General features: G+C 40.0%; 3 protein-coding genes across 3 annotated transcripts; 2 read left to right on the forward strand and 1 right to left on the reverse strand.

Annotated features, from left to right (window-relative positions):
- Window positions 1–2,610: 2,610 nt before the first annotated feature.
- Window positions 2,611–5,052, forward strand: RHIMIDRAFT_315704 (Rap30/74 interaction domain-containing protein; the record flags this gene model as incomplete). Its single annotated transcript, XM_023615015.1, has 7 exons — window positions 2,611–3,276; window positions 3,329–3,424; window positions 3,486–3,610; window positions 3,672–3,708; window positions 3,760–3,861; window positions 3,916–4,017; window positions 4,071–5,052. The coding sequence occupies 7 exons, from the start codon at window positions 2,611–2,613 to the stop codon at window positions 4,779–4,781; spliced, it is 1,839 nt and encodes a 612-aa protein (XP_023462884.1). The 3' UTR covers window positions 4,782–5,052.
- A 3,642-nt stretch (window positions 5,053–8,694) lies between these two features.
- Window positions 8,695–11,586, forward strand: RHIMIDRAFT_207017 (P-loop containing nucleoside triphosphate hydrolase protein; the record flags this gene model as incomplete). Its single annotated transcript, XM_023606951.1, has 6 exons — window positions 8,695–9,632; window positions 9,688–10,418; window positions 10,478–10,586; window positions 10,649–10,910; window positions 10,959–11,136; window positions 11,192–11,586. The coding sequence occupies 6 exons, from the start codon at window positions 8,695–8,697 to the stop codon at window positions 11,584–11,586; spliced, it is 2,613 nt and encodes an 870-aa protein (XP_023462885.1).
- A 1,082-nt stretch (window positions 11,587–12,668) lies between these two features.
- RHIMIDRAFT_264252 (uncharacterized protein) lies at window positions 12,669–14,387 on the reverse strand. The gene is made up of 3 exons (XM_023611737.1): window positions 13,947–14,387; window positions 13,439–13,871; window positions 12,669–13,387 (listed from the first exon to the last, which is right to left on the reverse strand). The coding sequence occupies exons 1-3, from the start codon at window positions 13,973–13,975 to the stop codon at window positions 12,767–12,769; spliced, it is 1,083 nt and encodes a 360-aa protein (XP_023462886.1). The 5' UTR covers window positions 13,976–14,387; the 3' UTR covers window positions 12,669–12,766.
- Between the last annotated feature and the right edge of the window lie 1,194 nt (window positions 14,388–15,581).

Below are 15,581 nucleotides of genomic sequence, written 5' to 3' on the forward strand. Positions count from 1 at the left end.
TCATCACTTGAAAAACAATATGTTTATCACCGTGAAGAAGCCAATTTTTGAAGCAAAAATAAGAAACTCAGAGGATAACCTACAAACGAGATATGAATAGTTCATGAAGTGGAAGGATTCAGACATAGACTTCGAAAAAACTGCGTTTTCATTGATGAGGCTGGCTTTAATATTAATATGAGGAGCAACTGGGCAAGGTCAGAGGAACACCTGCCTTTGTAGAACTTGATAAGGCTCGTGCACTACCTCACACCATCATCGGTGCTATCCACTCCTCCAGTGTTATTCATGCCGCAATGAAAAAGCCCCCACCAAGTAAGGAAAAGGCTCCAAAACCTGCGGCAAGTAAAAGTGAGAAATCAAAAGAGAAAGCTTGCAAAGGGCAAACAAAGAGCAGGCGAAATCATCATTGAGGAACCTGTTGTAGAGTATATCGAGGTTGAAAGTATTGATGATAAGGAAGCCAATAAAACCCCCTCCAAAGGCAATACTACGGCTCATTTCATAAAGTTCATGAATGAGCTACTTGACATTATGGATATAAACGAAAGCCTAAAGGGCAGTTATCTTGTGATGGACAACTGCACCATTCACAAATCACATCCCATGATTAGAAAAATTGAGGGCAGAGGATACAGAGTCATGTATTTGCCTCCGTATTCACCAGAGTTGAACGCAGTCGAAAACTTTTGGGCTATTGTAAAAAGAAAAATGAAGCGCGAGAACCTAATGACAGAGGAAATTCTATCTCAGAGGATCGCTGATGCTTGCAATAATGTACGCGCTAGTGACTTTCGCGGATTCTGTGGTCATTCTAAGCGTCATATTACTTATTGTCGAGATAAAATTCACTTTTAATCAATCGCCAATCTTAAAACTGCCAAAATATTTTATTATTTCGCCAAATCATTTTTTTGTTAGCACCAAATTATTTGTTTGAACATGATATTTTATTAATGGTCCAAATGAGCGCAAAAATAAAATACCAAGATAAACCCGTTCAATCCGTTTGGAAGTGTACGTTAGCGAAAAAAAAAACCCATATGGATACAAGGGTAAAAAATGTAAACGGAAATTAATGAGTAGGGTTATCGATGAAAAGTTAAATGAATTGCTTTAACCATACAAGAAGCTTTTGACCATGGGGATGCTTAGTAGAGATCAATCTGTTATGGTGTAGCTGATCTAATTCATGTAGTAGGGAGCATATAATCACCAAGTTATTTTCTAAATCAGCCAATATTTACCAGCCTTCACTGTATCTTGTTGATATTAGCCTTGTATTCGCCTAAAGACCCTTCAAACGTCGCCCGTTCGTTTCGGTAGAGATCGTATGCCAACTCATTCAGGTATCATGGCTCCCCTTTCTGTAAGGAATCATCCATTTCCTGCATTGAATGGTGGATTGTTTCAATCTCACATCAATTTATTGACGTAAGATCTGTTTGATCAGCAAATGTCGCTTGATTCCTTCCGCTTTCGCCAAAACCACACGTAATTAGCAGAGTTATCCATTGTAATGTGTCTTGAATATATAAAGAAGCGCTAGGGGGAATGCGTGTCGATGAGCCTATATAGCCTCTTTTTGTGGATCAAGAAGAAAGAAAGAAAGAGTTCATTATTACAATATCGTCATTTTATATGCAAACAGGATTATTACGTGGTCAATGAGAATTGAGCATGTCGTGGTAGATGTTAATAGCATGTATTATTGTCAGTTTCTTTGTATTATTCATTCTCCATCTTGTGTGATTTTTAAAGGTTAGGATTGATGTAGACGATGGTTTAGATGACATTGTTGGGGTGACTCTATTACTAGTAATCGATGATGGTCATGCTGGAGTCTTCCGGTAGGGCTAGAGACGAACGTTGATTATTACCGGCGTATGCATCGTTTCTTGGACATGCGTTTGGGTTTCTCCACATACAGGATGTATTGAAGCTAGTATTCAACCCTTTGTTGTTGAACGTTCATGATACTGTTCCTATGAGCCATACTTTGATGAACATAAGATATCGGGTTTCTGTTTCCTATATCAGACTCATCTCGAACGGCTTCATAGATTATGACGGACCATCTTTTTTTATGATGTGTCTGCTTGCGATCATACTCTACAACGCTCGTTTGGATAGAACCTTGACGACCTTGAATGACGTGATTGATGGAAAACAAGACAGCTCTCGTAGCTACGTCCTGCATTATGTGCAATGAATACGCCTTTGCCATTTTTCTCTATCAATAGCTCTCCCCACATGGTACTTCTCTCGATTCAATGATTTTTTATCAAAAATAAAGTCGTCTGTTCATTCAAGACACGATTTGGGACCTGTCCTACAACACCAACAGGCAACTAGCACATCTGATCTGTCAACAAAGACGAATTTATTGTCATATTACATGAATTGTGTTCTTGTCATTGGGTGTATTTGTTTTCATCACATCTGATTTACTTTCTGGAAAGAGTACACAATAAGAGAAAAAAAAAGAACCAAATTCATTTGCTATTCTTGAAGACAGTCATTTTATTTTTGCTATTTTTGAAAAATTATTTTTATTGTTGTTTTTTCTTCTTTCCTTTTTTTCCTTTTCCTTTTAATAATCGTATAAAAATGTCCATCTATAACATGTCCAAGTATGACAAGTCTAGGTCTCGTACAGCGTCACCTAGACCTCGAATTGTAGGTGGACCTATGCGACCCATGCCAAATGCTCAACAAAGAATGATGGCACAGCAACAACAACCCCAACAACAGTTTCAACAGCAATTTCAACAACAATTTATACCACCTCAATACGAGGAATTCCAACTCTATTCTTCTTCAAAGGCAGGTCAGCATCATTTAATGGATTTCAAGACAAATAAAAAAGTTGATTTCAAATCATTTGCTCCACCTGTGAAATTACATCGTAAAGAACCTGATCGCATTCCATATAGACAATATATCCAACAAAAAAATAATGAGCAACAACAACAACAGGGGCAACAAGGACAACAACAACAACAACAACAGCAACTAGGACAACAGCAGCCTAGTCATGGTCCAAAGACGGGTGCTGATACATCATTAATTGCACCCATGGGTGGAGCAACTCGCAATAAGCAAATGTTGTTCAAGAAGAGAACAAAGCAAATTTATTTAGCAAAGGAAGACACAAGGGAACTAAAAGAGCAAGAACAAAGACCTTGGATATTAGAGGATATTGAAGGGCAAAACAACTTTACTGGTACCCTTGAAGGTGGTCAGCGATCAGACTATGTGTTCTTTGTCTTGACCGTAAAGTCGCATTTTTATCTTTTATTCATGTACCTTAATCCATCACATATAGAACGACGGATTCAAAGTAGTTCCAGTTGATCGCTGGTATAAATTCCAACCCAAGCGTAATGTGAAAACCTTGACTCCAGAAGAAGTCGAAGAGGCGGTAAGTGATGACGTCTTTTCATAATTGTCCTTTTTTTTTTTTAACTCATTTGTTTTATTAGTTCAAAAAGCGTAATAGACAACCTGATAACCAACGATGGGCTATGCTTAGTCGTCGTGAGAAAGAAAACCCAGAGAGTCCAATTCCTCGTCAAAAGTTTAAAGTGGTTGATAATGGAGAAAGAAAGTAAATATTCATTTTGACGATGCAAGGCAGTGGGGATACTCATTACTTTTTCTTTCTATAGAGGAGCAGGATCAGATGATGATGTACCTACTAAACGCGTAAGGAAGTTTTCTAGTTTTGTTTATTCTATTGCTTATGCCTTAGATTAGGATTCTGATATTGATGACTTGGACTTTGATGAAGATTTTCAGGATGATGAAGAGGACGGAGCTGAGCATGAGGCAGAAGATGAAGAAGTTAAGGACAGCAAAGTATGCATCAGATATACGGAAGATGATTGATTTTTAACTGATCATTTGCAATAGGAACGGTTTAAGAAAGAAATTAAAGGGTTTACAATTAATGGTGGAGATGAAGATGAAGCTGATACATTTGAAAGCACAAGCAAGTTATCTTCAGAGGGAAAGGTAAGGAAAACATATTTTATACAGACTCATCTGTTTACACATTGATTGTGCAGCAATTGCGCAAACTAGTGCGTGATCTTGAAAAGAACCGAGCATATGAAAGTGACGAAGATGAAGATCCATATGCTTCTAGTGCAGATGAAGCTGCTTCTGATGACGAAGAAAAGAAATCAGATGAAGAAGGCAAGGAAAAGAGCACTCCTACATTACCCAAGAAGAAGCCAGCAATGGCAAACTCGCCATCAAAGCTATTCATGCCAAAGAAACCAGTGACAAAGGTGAAAAAGGAAAGTGCATCAAGACCAGTGGGCCGTCCTGAGTCACCTTCTCTGTTTATGAACAAGAAGAAGGAAGGTTCACCTCATCCTACGTCTCCTACGCATAAGCCCACGTCGCCACCACATCATCCTAACGGTAATCATTCACCAACAGCGCCACCGCGCTCTGTTCCTGTTTCTGTGGATCAGAATAAAAAGCGCAAACCGGAGGATGCTTCATCTGGCCATTCTCCAGATCATAAGCATAGAAAGATGTCTGGTCCCTCCGATGAGGATCTGATTACAGAACAAGAAGTCATTGAAACTCTGCGTGGCAGGAAGATGACCACTAAGGAGTTCCTGATAAGTTTCCGTAAACGCATAAAGAAGAATCCTCGTAACCGAGAAGTGATTACGGCTCTACTTAAGAAGGTTGCAAGACATAGTGCAAGTAGTGATCCAAACACACATATACTTGAATTGAAGCCTGACCTTCAAAGACCATAAAAGCTCAAGAAGCTGTTTATATATGCCCAAAAATAAACTTGTCTGTGTAATAGGCTCTGTATGCATATAAATTACACACACATATATATATAAATTTAAATAAACATGCATGTGCATACAATATACACTCTTTTTCGAAATCAAAGTCGTGTGCCACGGAAAAGGAAGTCAGAGGTTTGACCTCAACGAGGCGTTGTGCTTTTATAGTGATGGCTTTGCCAACGACTTTCAATTTGTCATCATCCGAATTGATTTCTGGCCAAACACGACTTCTATTTTTGTCAACCTCTGACTTCCTTTTCCGTGGCACACGACTTTGATTTCGAAAAAGAGTGTTGTCTTAGTTTAAGTGACTGTTTTTACATTGTCTTTTACATTATTCGCGTCTATGAATGCTCGCGTTTTTTTTTAAGGTCCCCTTTTCTTTTTTTAATACTTTAGTACTGTCATCATTCAACCAATCGGTTATTTATGATGGACAATGCGCGGCTTCAGGAATTGCTATTGCTACTTGAAAAGAGGAATCAACAGAGAGAAGACGTTGATCTAGAGACCAAGTTCTTCAATGACATTTTAGAGTACTTTTTATCACCTAATGTTAACCATTGGTGGTGCACTGAAGCTACTTTACCTCTTGCAAGTGAATCACTTTGGCTATTTTCCTTGCCTGACCATGATCCCATCGTTCAATATAAAAATAAACTGAATCAGCAACTTAAATCATGTGGCTACTGCGCAAGAACTTACCAGACATCAAAAGTGATGGTCAGAAAAAGGTTTTTTTTTTATTTGTGTCTTTGGGTCTGATCAGTTGTTTATTAACTCATTGATTTGCTTTCGCTTGTGCGCTTGTAGATATGAGACCTTGTTTCCTAGACAAACAGTAGATCAGTTTTTTAATATATTGAATCAGTTTGATCTGTCAAGAATAAATTCAACCCTGCGAGAATATAATCATAATCCAACCATGACAGACGAAACAATATCTGTCTTATTAGAGATCATTTCTTCACCAACACTTCTTGGCAATGTGGAATGCGATGATCTATTCTGCAGCATGTTTGATCAGATTCAAAAAACTGGACTCTTTCCTACACTGGATGCTAGTACCGCAGCTTCTGTCTCACGGTTGACACTGCATCATCATCGTGTGGTGAGGTTCTGGGCAAGGAAGCTGTTTGAAAAAATTGCAGTGACGGGTCAGCATACTTTTTCAGAAGAGGACTTGTTACAGATCAAGGACTTGATTGTCTATATGCTGCAATTACTTGCAGGAACACATCAGCAACTTGTGGAATGTCCATTTAAAGCTACGCAGGACATGGGTGAGCTCTGGAAGGCATTACGACTTGTTGTAGTATCAGTGGATTCAGATATACTCAAACGGTCCTTGACAGATTCAGAAGTGTCCATGCTCACCCTTATCCGCACCCAGTTGTCGACTTCCTCGGAATGGTTAGTCGAGCTTCTGAAGACGATGACAGCCATGTTACTCAAGCTGCAGTCTCAGTTTTGGGGCCATATCCAGGAGGATTCAACACCGTATTACAACATAATTAGGCAAATATGCGAGCATCACGTCTTTCAGACAGTCATGAAGATTGCAAGAGAGGGCAACACAGGAAAGATTCTACAGAAAGATGGAACACAATACCCAGAAGACAAGTTGATGGCAAAGATCAAAAGCATTCTCGAATGGATGTATCCTTATTGGTCATCATTAAGAGGTTCTCCTGTAGAGCGGGAGATAACCGAAAGGATACTGGATACAACCTTTGGCTACTTTCAAATGGATACTTGGGGTGTCATGAGCAGAGCTTATTGTGCAGAACTGGGATTACAGATCATTGACCAATGTCTATCGGATGATACGGTTCCTGCTAAAAAGATTGAAGAGTATATCCCCAAGGTGATGGCGTTTGTCAAAACGGATCCATCTACCTTGCCTCTGGTTGTTCAACATATGCCCAAAGCGGCAACGAACCTGTTGGGCGATCTTGTAGATCGATATACAGCCTCTGTGATGAATGTCTTTCAGCATGTCTTTCCGTCAGAAGAGGATTTTATTGTGGAGCCTATGGCAAAGGACAGTTACTATCAAGCCATTTGGAACTCTGTCGTTAATAGCTTTCAAAAAGAGCCATTTTCTTCACAAAACTTCTTTAGTATCTTTTTGAAAGCATATGCAAATGTTGCATCAGCAGATATACATGATCTCGCCAAACAGACATTCAACAGTGCCTTGCCAGACGAGGTTGTTCCCTTAGCCGAAAAATTGCATATCATTCGCTCCCATGTATTGCAAGTACTTCATCATATGCCTTCACTGGATTGGGAAACAAGAAAGAGCATGATAATAGAGGGTGATCTTGTCAAGCCCCTCCTTCACTTGTGGTGTTCTCAGTATTCAGAATTTCGAAATTGGGTTATTCTGTTTATACAGCCTCATCCGCACATGACAAATGCAGATATCTTTGACGCCTTTTTCAACTTACAACCTTCAAAAGTGATTGAAGCTTTCAACTGGATCATTCAAGAGTATAATAGTCTATTTCATAGCAAGATTGATGTGTTCAGGTCTATACCCAGCTTCATACAGGTGCTCAAGTTTCACGTTTCCACGTTAACCAACAGATACATACAAACTCTACTTGGATCCAACAATGGACCGGCTGAAGAAAACGGACATATCAGTTTACTCTGGGATATCTGTTGGAAGACATGTCACTATATTTTTCAATCTGGTCTCAAATGGGCCGAATCATATAAGCCTCGCGAAGTAGTCGATACCATCCTACCTGTTTTGGACATTGCCACAAATCTACTACATTCTCGTCAGGCATTTGAAAGGCTTACTTCGTCTGATATCATTTCCTACAACTTCATGAGTGCTGCCGCCAGTTCACTCTCTCATTGGGTCTATGTGACACGCCAGGATGTGATTGATCTTTTGGTCCCTCTGCTTATCAACATGCTGGATGTCTTGAAAAAGGCAGAACTAAAAATATCAGTAGAAGCTTATGATCGACTGATGACAGCAGCAACAGGAGTAAGCACAAGCAAGTTGCAGCCTGTAGAAAAAGAAAAGCTTTTCATGGCTCTCAGCGCACACGAGCCAAATAACTTTATTTTCTTGAATGATAGTGATGAAGAAGAAGTAGAGTGGCAGCCGATTAATACACCCAACAGAATCGGTAGTAGTAGTCCAATGAGAGAGACGACACCAGTGAAAAAGAAGCAAATAACTTTGGCTCAAAGCTTTGCTAATGCTACTATCGGCTCACCACAGCGAGATCAAGTTCAAGAGAAAGGCAAGGGCATATCTAGCTTTGGGGGTGACAGTGAGGCACCTTATGTGGTATCTGATGATGAATTTGAAAAGGAGTATGGTGATATTGATTTGACGCAAATTGATGACGAGTGGTTTGCGCCTGTAAAGGAAGAGAGACATGATCCAATGGATGTGGATCTTAAACCAGTGTCTACTACTGCCCCTTCTTCTTCATCCAAAGCAGAAAGACAAGCAGTACCTATTGATGTACCAAGGACAAGTATATCTAATGTGAAAAGACAAGCAGTATCTATTGACGTGCCAAAGCGAGATTCTGGTGTATCAAGACAAGCGGTGTCCATCGATGTACCTAAGCGATATCAACCGCGTGTTTATGTACCGGAGACCACACAGCAGCAGACATATGCTGTAACATCCACTGGTCGTAAACTGAAGCCTCCTCCTATGGGATTCTCAAAATTGAAAAGCCTGAGAGAAGAATTCCGCGCTCAACAACGATTGATGGCTACAGTCAAGTCTCCCTCAGCCTCTGGTGTGATCAATCGAGACTATGAACAGGATAATTCGTCATCCGAGTCATCTGATGATGAGGGTAAGGGCTTACTTGGCTTGGTGAACGATATGGATAATCGCTCGGCTAATATAAAGGCAGAAAGTGCTAGTGTGAAGGCTTTGTTTGATACAAAACCCAAGCGTACAACTAAACTGCTTGAAACACCCATCTCGAATGAATTTCTTCAACGTAAAGCTAAACGGGCCAGGGAACAAGTGCGGAAACAAAAGATTGCACCCAACATTGACAATTTGTTCAAGGCCATTCTATCTTGGGATATCACTGTCACTAGCGAAACACCACCTGGACGAAAAGATTTAGCATATATACATGTGCCTACAACGTTCAAATCGTTTAAAGAATACAAGACAGCTTTTGAGCCCTTGCTCGTCATGGAAACATGGTCTCAGATCCAACGCGCTAAAGAAAGCTTATCTCAGTCGGATGTGATGGAGCGATGCCTGGTTGTCAGTCGATGCCATACGAATGATTTCGTTGATATTACATTTGCTATGCCAATGAGCCTGGTAACCAACAATATATCTATTGACGATCTCGTGTGCATAGCCAATCATTTTGGAACAGCCTTCTTTAATGATCCTACCAGCTTAACCGAGGGAACTGAAGCGATGAAACCTTGGAGAGGTAGAGCCTTCTTGGGTAAAGTCATTTCGATAAATCAAACAAAAAATGTGGGTGAAGTGGGTATTCGTTGCTACTTCACTTCAGACCGTATCAGCGTTTTAAATTCTGTTTCGCCCAAGACAAGCTGGAGTATTTTACGTATCATGAGTCTTACAACTGCCATGCGTGAGTATGCAGCATTAGAGGGGTTAGAGCACTTTGAGCTTGGTCCTGAAATACTTTGCCCTACGCCAAACACGGACGAAAAACCAAGCGCGTCGATTATTCAACAGTATTGTAAAAACTACGGATTAAATGAGCCTCAGGCTCGAGCTATTGCATCTGCCATTCAAAAGCAATATGGATTCTCTTTGATTCAAGGGTAAGTTTTTATATTAAAGTGCATCGAAAAAAAAAGGTAGCTGATTTGGTCATAGTCCTCCTGGAACGGGTAAAACAAAAACGATCTTGGCCTTGATTGTATCCTTGCTAGACCAACGATCGAATTCGACTCAACAACGTCCTATTCATGGTAAACTTCTCGTGTGTGCGCCAAGTAATGCGGCTGTTGATGAAATTACGAAGCGACTGAAGGATGGTATCATGACAGCACATGGTGTCAGGAGGCCGAATGTCGTGCGTATCGGTGTAGCAGATTCAGTGAATGCAAGTGTCAAAGACCGTATATTAGATCGTCTAGTTGAAGCCGAGATGGATGCTGCTGTTGGAAACGATACAACGATTGCAAAGATAGGTGCTCGTCTTGACAGTCTGCACAACGAGATTCGCAATATTCAGATTGGACTTGATGATGTCGATCGAGAAATCACACAGGCAGGAGGTGATATGGTACAAATGTCTATTCTTCGTGGAAGGCGTAAAGCGCTCGCTCAAAAGCTAGCCAAAGCCAGGATTGCTCTCAAGGACGCTCATCAGGATCAAAAGAATTATGGTCAAGAGATGGAAGTATCTCGTATCAGGGCGCGTCAGAAGGTACTTGCAAATGCAGATGTTGTCTGTGCCACATTGAGCGGTAGTGGACATGATATGCTGACAACGATGGGAATGTCTTTTGGAACCGTCATTGTGGATGAAGCTGCTCAGTCGGTTGAGATTAGTTCTTTGATTCCTCTCAAGTTTGATACACAGAAATGCGTTCTTGTCGGAGGTAACGAACAACATAGGCCTTTGATCGTATACACTTTTCTCACTTTTTTTTTCATATAGATCCTAATCAGCTGCCACCCACGGTCATGTCCACGATGGCCGCTAAATACGACTATCAGCAGAGTTTGTTTATGAGATTAGAGAAAACAATTGGAGAAGAAGTGAACCTGTTGAGGTAAGCGTGATAGTAGCATATCGTATCAGGCACCTTATTCCTTTATATAACTTTAGTATACAGTATCGTATGCATCCCGAGATTAGTAGCTTTCCAAGCAAACTGTTTTATCAATCTCGATTACAGGATGGTCCTCAGATGGATAAGGTGTCATCTGCTGTCTGGCATACGCTACCGGAGTTCCCTCCCTACTGCTTCTTTGATGTTTATGATGGTCAAGAAAAGATGGGCAGAGGCAAATCTATCTTTAATACAGCAGAGGCAAATGCCGCAGTGACTCTTGTAGACTTGCTTCTTACAAAACTACCTACAGTCAAGGTAAAAAAAGAACCATTCAAAGAGAAATTCAATGCTCATCTATACTAGTTTGCTTCAAAAATTGGTGTTATTACACCTTATAAGCAACAAGTAGGTCAACTAAAAGCTGCATTTCAGAAACGGTTCGGAAGCAACATTGTGGATGCGATTGACTTTAACACAGTCGACGGCTTTCAAGGGCAAGAAAAGGAGATCATCATTTTCTCTTGCGTAAGAGCAGGAAGTGGTAAGAAACAAAAAAGAGTGAGTATATTTGAATAGAATGTAACTTTATCAAAAAGATCGTGGTATTGGTTTCCTTGCCGATATGCGTCGTATGAACGTCGGCTTGACTAGAGCCAAATTCTCTTTGTTTGTCTTGGGCCATGCATCGTCGTTGGCAAGAAGTGAATACTGGGGAGAACTTGTCCGTGATGCAGAACGAAGATCACTCATCCGAGAGGTAAAGGAAAACATGAATACAAACAATTTACTTATACTTAATAGTGTCGATACCCCTACTTTAATCATCGCATGGACGAGTCCAGGATACCTCAAAACATTTACGAGAAAGAATTTACCCCCGCTTCTTCTGTACAGCCAGATACGACTCCAAAGGGACCGGTTAGGATATCTGAACCAACCTTATCAACAGACTCACCTAGAGTGGGGCAAAAACGATCACCGAGTCCAATAAATGACTCAAGATCTTCCACACGACCTAAAGTTTCTGAAGAACAGTCGTTTATTGAAAAAGTAAGAAACTTGAAGGAAGTGCAAGGCACTCGACCTCAGCAACATCAGCTAAATAAACATGAACCACAAAAAGTGAGCCTTCATCAGTATCGTGCTGCAAGAGGTATGTATCCATCAGGACAAGGTGGTAAAAACAGTAATAGCAGTTCAAGTGGTTTATTCATTAATAAGAAACGACACCAACCTATGGCAAGTTATTTTTTTAAAAAAATATACTGATGAATAACTTCTTTTTTAGAAGCCAAAGCGAGCACAGTCGGATTGGCCAGAGGGGCTGAGTGCAAGAGAAAAAGCAAGTCTAGAGGTAAACTCTTTAGCATTTCATGACTAAGCTTGTTCATACTTTTGTATAGCATCAAGCTGCAAAGCAAACCATGAAACAGATTAGAGAACGAGAACGACAGAGTGAAAATAAAAACAAAAACACGCCTCCACCTGTACGTAGCATCGATTCCATAGTACAAGATGTAAAAAGTAAACGGACACGGTGTGATTAATAGCATAAACATGCATGTACATATTTATTTTTTTCTTAATAAAAAGAAATATTCGAATCACCTTCAGCTGGAGCGTCCAAATCAACATAAGATTTGACCTGACGAGGATCTCTAGGAAGATTCTCGTCCTGTCTCATGGGCCTTCTTGAGTTCCAAGAGGGCTGCATGTCAATACCCAAACGTGGTATTTGTTCCCAAGAGATAGCAGGAGGACGCATGATGAAGGCAGGTTGAGAGATGGGTACCACCGGTTGTTGTGATTGAGTAGGAAGTAAATGGTTTGGATCACATACATAGTTGTTAAAGTACTCAACCTCAATCTTTTTACGTTCAATCTCGTCAGCATGCTTCGTCATGATATGCTTTTCAACAAATGGAAGTCCTTTGAAAGCCTTGGAACATTCACCCACTTGACACTTGAACTTTGATTCATGCTCTTGTAATACATGCTCTCTTAAAAAGTCGTCAATTTCACTAAAAAGAATTTAGTATTCTACAAAGGTTTATACCATGTGCACACACACCTCTGTAAAACTCTGCCACCTAATTTTTTAAGCTCACGCTCATCAGGGGTGTGTATCTTTAAGGATATCTTTTGATCCAAGTTCTTTGCCCATTGGATAACTATAAAAACAAGGAGCCTATGAGAGACAGGTTCGAGCATTCAAAGTCATTCTCACCTCCTTTTTCATTCTTTGATTTCGAGTCACTCGGACTGCTGGCTTCAGGAGAAGCACGACAATGGGGTTCACAGCACTTTCGATTTAACTCTTCCAATGAGTCACATTCGACCCCACAATAATAGCAGTACATATGAACGTGGCGTAGATAGGTAATGAGCATATCCAGCTTCTTTTTCAACTTGTAAATCTCATCCGCATCACTGTGTTCAGCAATGACCTTGTCCGCACGCTGTTCGACTAGCTTCATTCCGTTTTCTTCCTCTGAAAGCATGGCTTCCAGTGCAGTTGCCAACTCCTTTATTTGGTCCAGATCTTTTTTCAGACGATCTGCACTTTGTGTAATCTCGGGTGCTGTACGGGGTGTACGATTCTGGGCTGCACTCTTACGGTTGAGGGCTAAATGGATGACAAAATCGTCTACTTTTTGATTATCCAGTTGATCAAACGCCTTCTTAATGTCTGTGCCTTGTTGAAAGCAAATCCAGCCGATACGATGAAACTTCCGGCTAGGTTGAGGCTCAGAAAGGGCCAGATAATCAAATCCTTCCACTTTGCTGCACATCTATACATAAATAAGTAAAGTGCACCCAAACAATCCACCCTCATGACTTACCTCCAGAATCTTTTCTCTGGCAATCGTAGGTGGAACTGTCTTGATCACTAATCGAGACTCGTATTCCTCTTCTTCATCTGTTGGTTGTTCTCCTGCCGTGCTTGATTCTGGCTTTTTGTCAAAGCAAACATCATCAAATTCACCTTGTTCAAGAGAAGCCAAGAACTCCTGCATGTATTTCTTTCTACGTTGTATCATTTCTTCATAACGAGCACGGGAGTGAGTCGGATGATATTTTTCGAGAAACCACTGTTTGTCTTTATTAGCCGAAAAGAACTGTGATAACTGGCGAGCAGCGAATTTTTCTTTATAGTGACTATATCGCTTTTGAACATCCTCGTCATCAATGCGTCGATTGGATGTTCTTTTAGTGTATTCATAGAATTGTTTGTAAGGCACAAGATAGTCAAGTTGATTTGGATCCATTGGAAATCTTTTTTTTTGTTTTACCCCCGTTCATGGGTAACGAGTTATTATTATATGTATTAATATATAAACAACAACATACCTTGCCCAAGCTAGTTGTGGGTTCATCATTTCTATAAAGCGTTATTTTTAATATATTTTTACTTGTAGTTTAGTTTACCCATCATGGGGAAATTGCCAAAGTGATCTTGTTCCATTTCATCTCTTCTTCTTGGTGATGGTCTTCTCTTATGTCGACGTTCTTTTCATATGGTCAAAGTTGAGCAAAAATAAAAGTAATAATAGAAAAAAAAGAAAGATAATAGAATAAAGAAATAAGAGATAAAAAATACGAAAACGTAAAGAAAAAAAGTCAAGTTCTACCTTCAGGAGGAGTGGGACTTCGACGACTACGTTTTCTTCTATCATAATCGTCATGACTTCTTTCATGACGAAACTTGTCCCGTCCCTTTGTTGTTGTATCGTCATCTGACCAATCGTTGTAAACCATCTTTTGTACAAAAGAAAAAGAAAAAGAAAAGAAAATAAAGCTACCGTCATTTAGACCACTAGAAAATTTGGTGTACGCTGGCCAATAGCATAGGGTTTAAACCTAAAATTAGATTTTGAAAAAGTGGCAACCCATTTCAACCAGTATTTACTGGCCTATTTCGTCCATTTGTGTACCTTTATTTCAACAAGAGGTTTTCGTCTAAAACCAAAGCTAGGTTCAACCAAATAACACTGAACTGTCAGCTGAAGTCAGCGTTTTCTTTATACTGAAAATAAGTAAAGTGAAGATTAGATATACACGCATCAATTAAGTAGAGCATTCAAAGGAATGACTTGGAAATAAAAAATCAAGCGAAAAACGATGTCATACATATTTCCAAAGAGAAAAGGATCAAACTATTCAGGCATGTGCGTTTATAAGCTTTAGTTACAAGCAAGTGGTGGAAAAAATAGAGAATACCTGCATCTACGCTTAAGTCTTGAGTTGATACAACGGGAGAGACAGCAGGCTACGACATGATACTAGTATAGCTAATGTATCGGATACAAAGCAGACAGTCTGAACATGCGGTGTGTTTAATATACCGGGTGTATAGGAGGCTATTACACGTATTCCATAGTAGGAATGGGTATACATTTATATAAAGAAGCTGAGTAAATGCTGGAGCTGGAACCAAAACTTGAGTGCTGTGACAGTCGATGCCTTTAAATAAAAATGGTTGAAGATGGGTATATATCTCTATCCTTCATAGAAGCTGATGCCTTATGCTTTGAAGAAGATACGCCAGGATGGCGTAAGGGATTACATTCTGATAACACCGAATTAGCGAATGCAGCTCTGGTGGCCGAGCATTCTGCAGCTCACTCGACCAACCCCACTGGTCTTCAAGATGCACAATCTCTTCTCAGTGATCGCATGACGATTATCCGGAAGTACCGGGAAAAAGAATAGATGGATGAGGCTATAGAAAAGTTTCCAGACCAAGCTGTGATATTTGTAGTTGTTTTAGTAATAAGAATGGACAAAAAGTACAACGGGACCCTTTACGTTTCATTTATTTGGAAGAATAGGCCAATGCTACATGCACCAGAAAATAGGCTAATTCTACGGGCGCTTCTTCTAGGCACTGCATGTAAGGTAGTGAAATATCCTTTGACATAAAATAGTTCATCATAATTACACGCGAGTTAAGAGGTCTTTGTTGATCAAACTGGCAGCATAAAA

This window comes from Rhizopus microsporus (assembly GCF_002708625.1).
Source record: "Rhizopus microsporus ATCC 52813 unplaced genomic scaffold scaffold_19, whole genome shotgun sequence".
NCBI lineage: Eukaryota > Fungi > Mucoromycota > Mucoromycetes > Mucorales > Rhizopodaceae > Rhizopus > Rhizopus microsporus.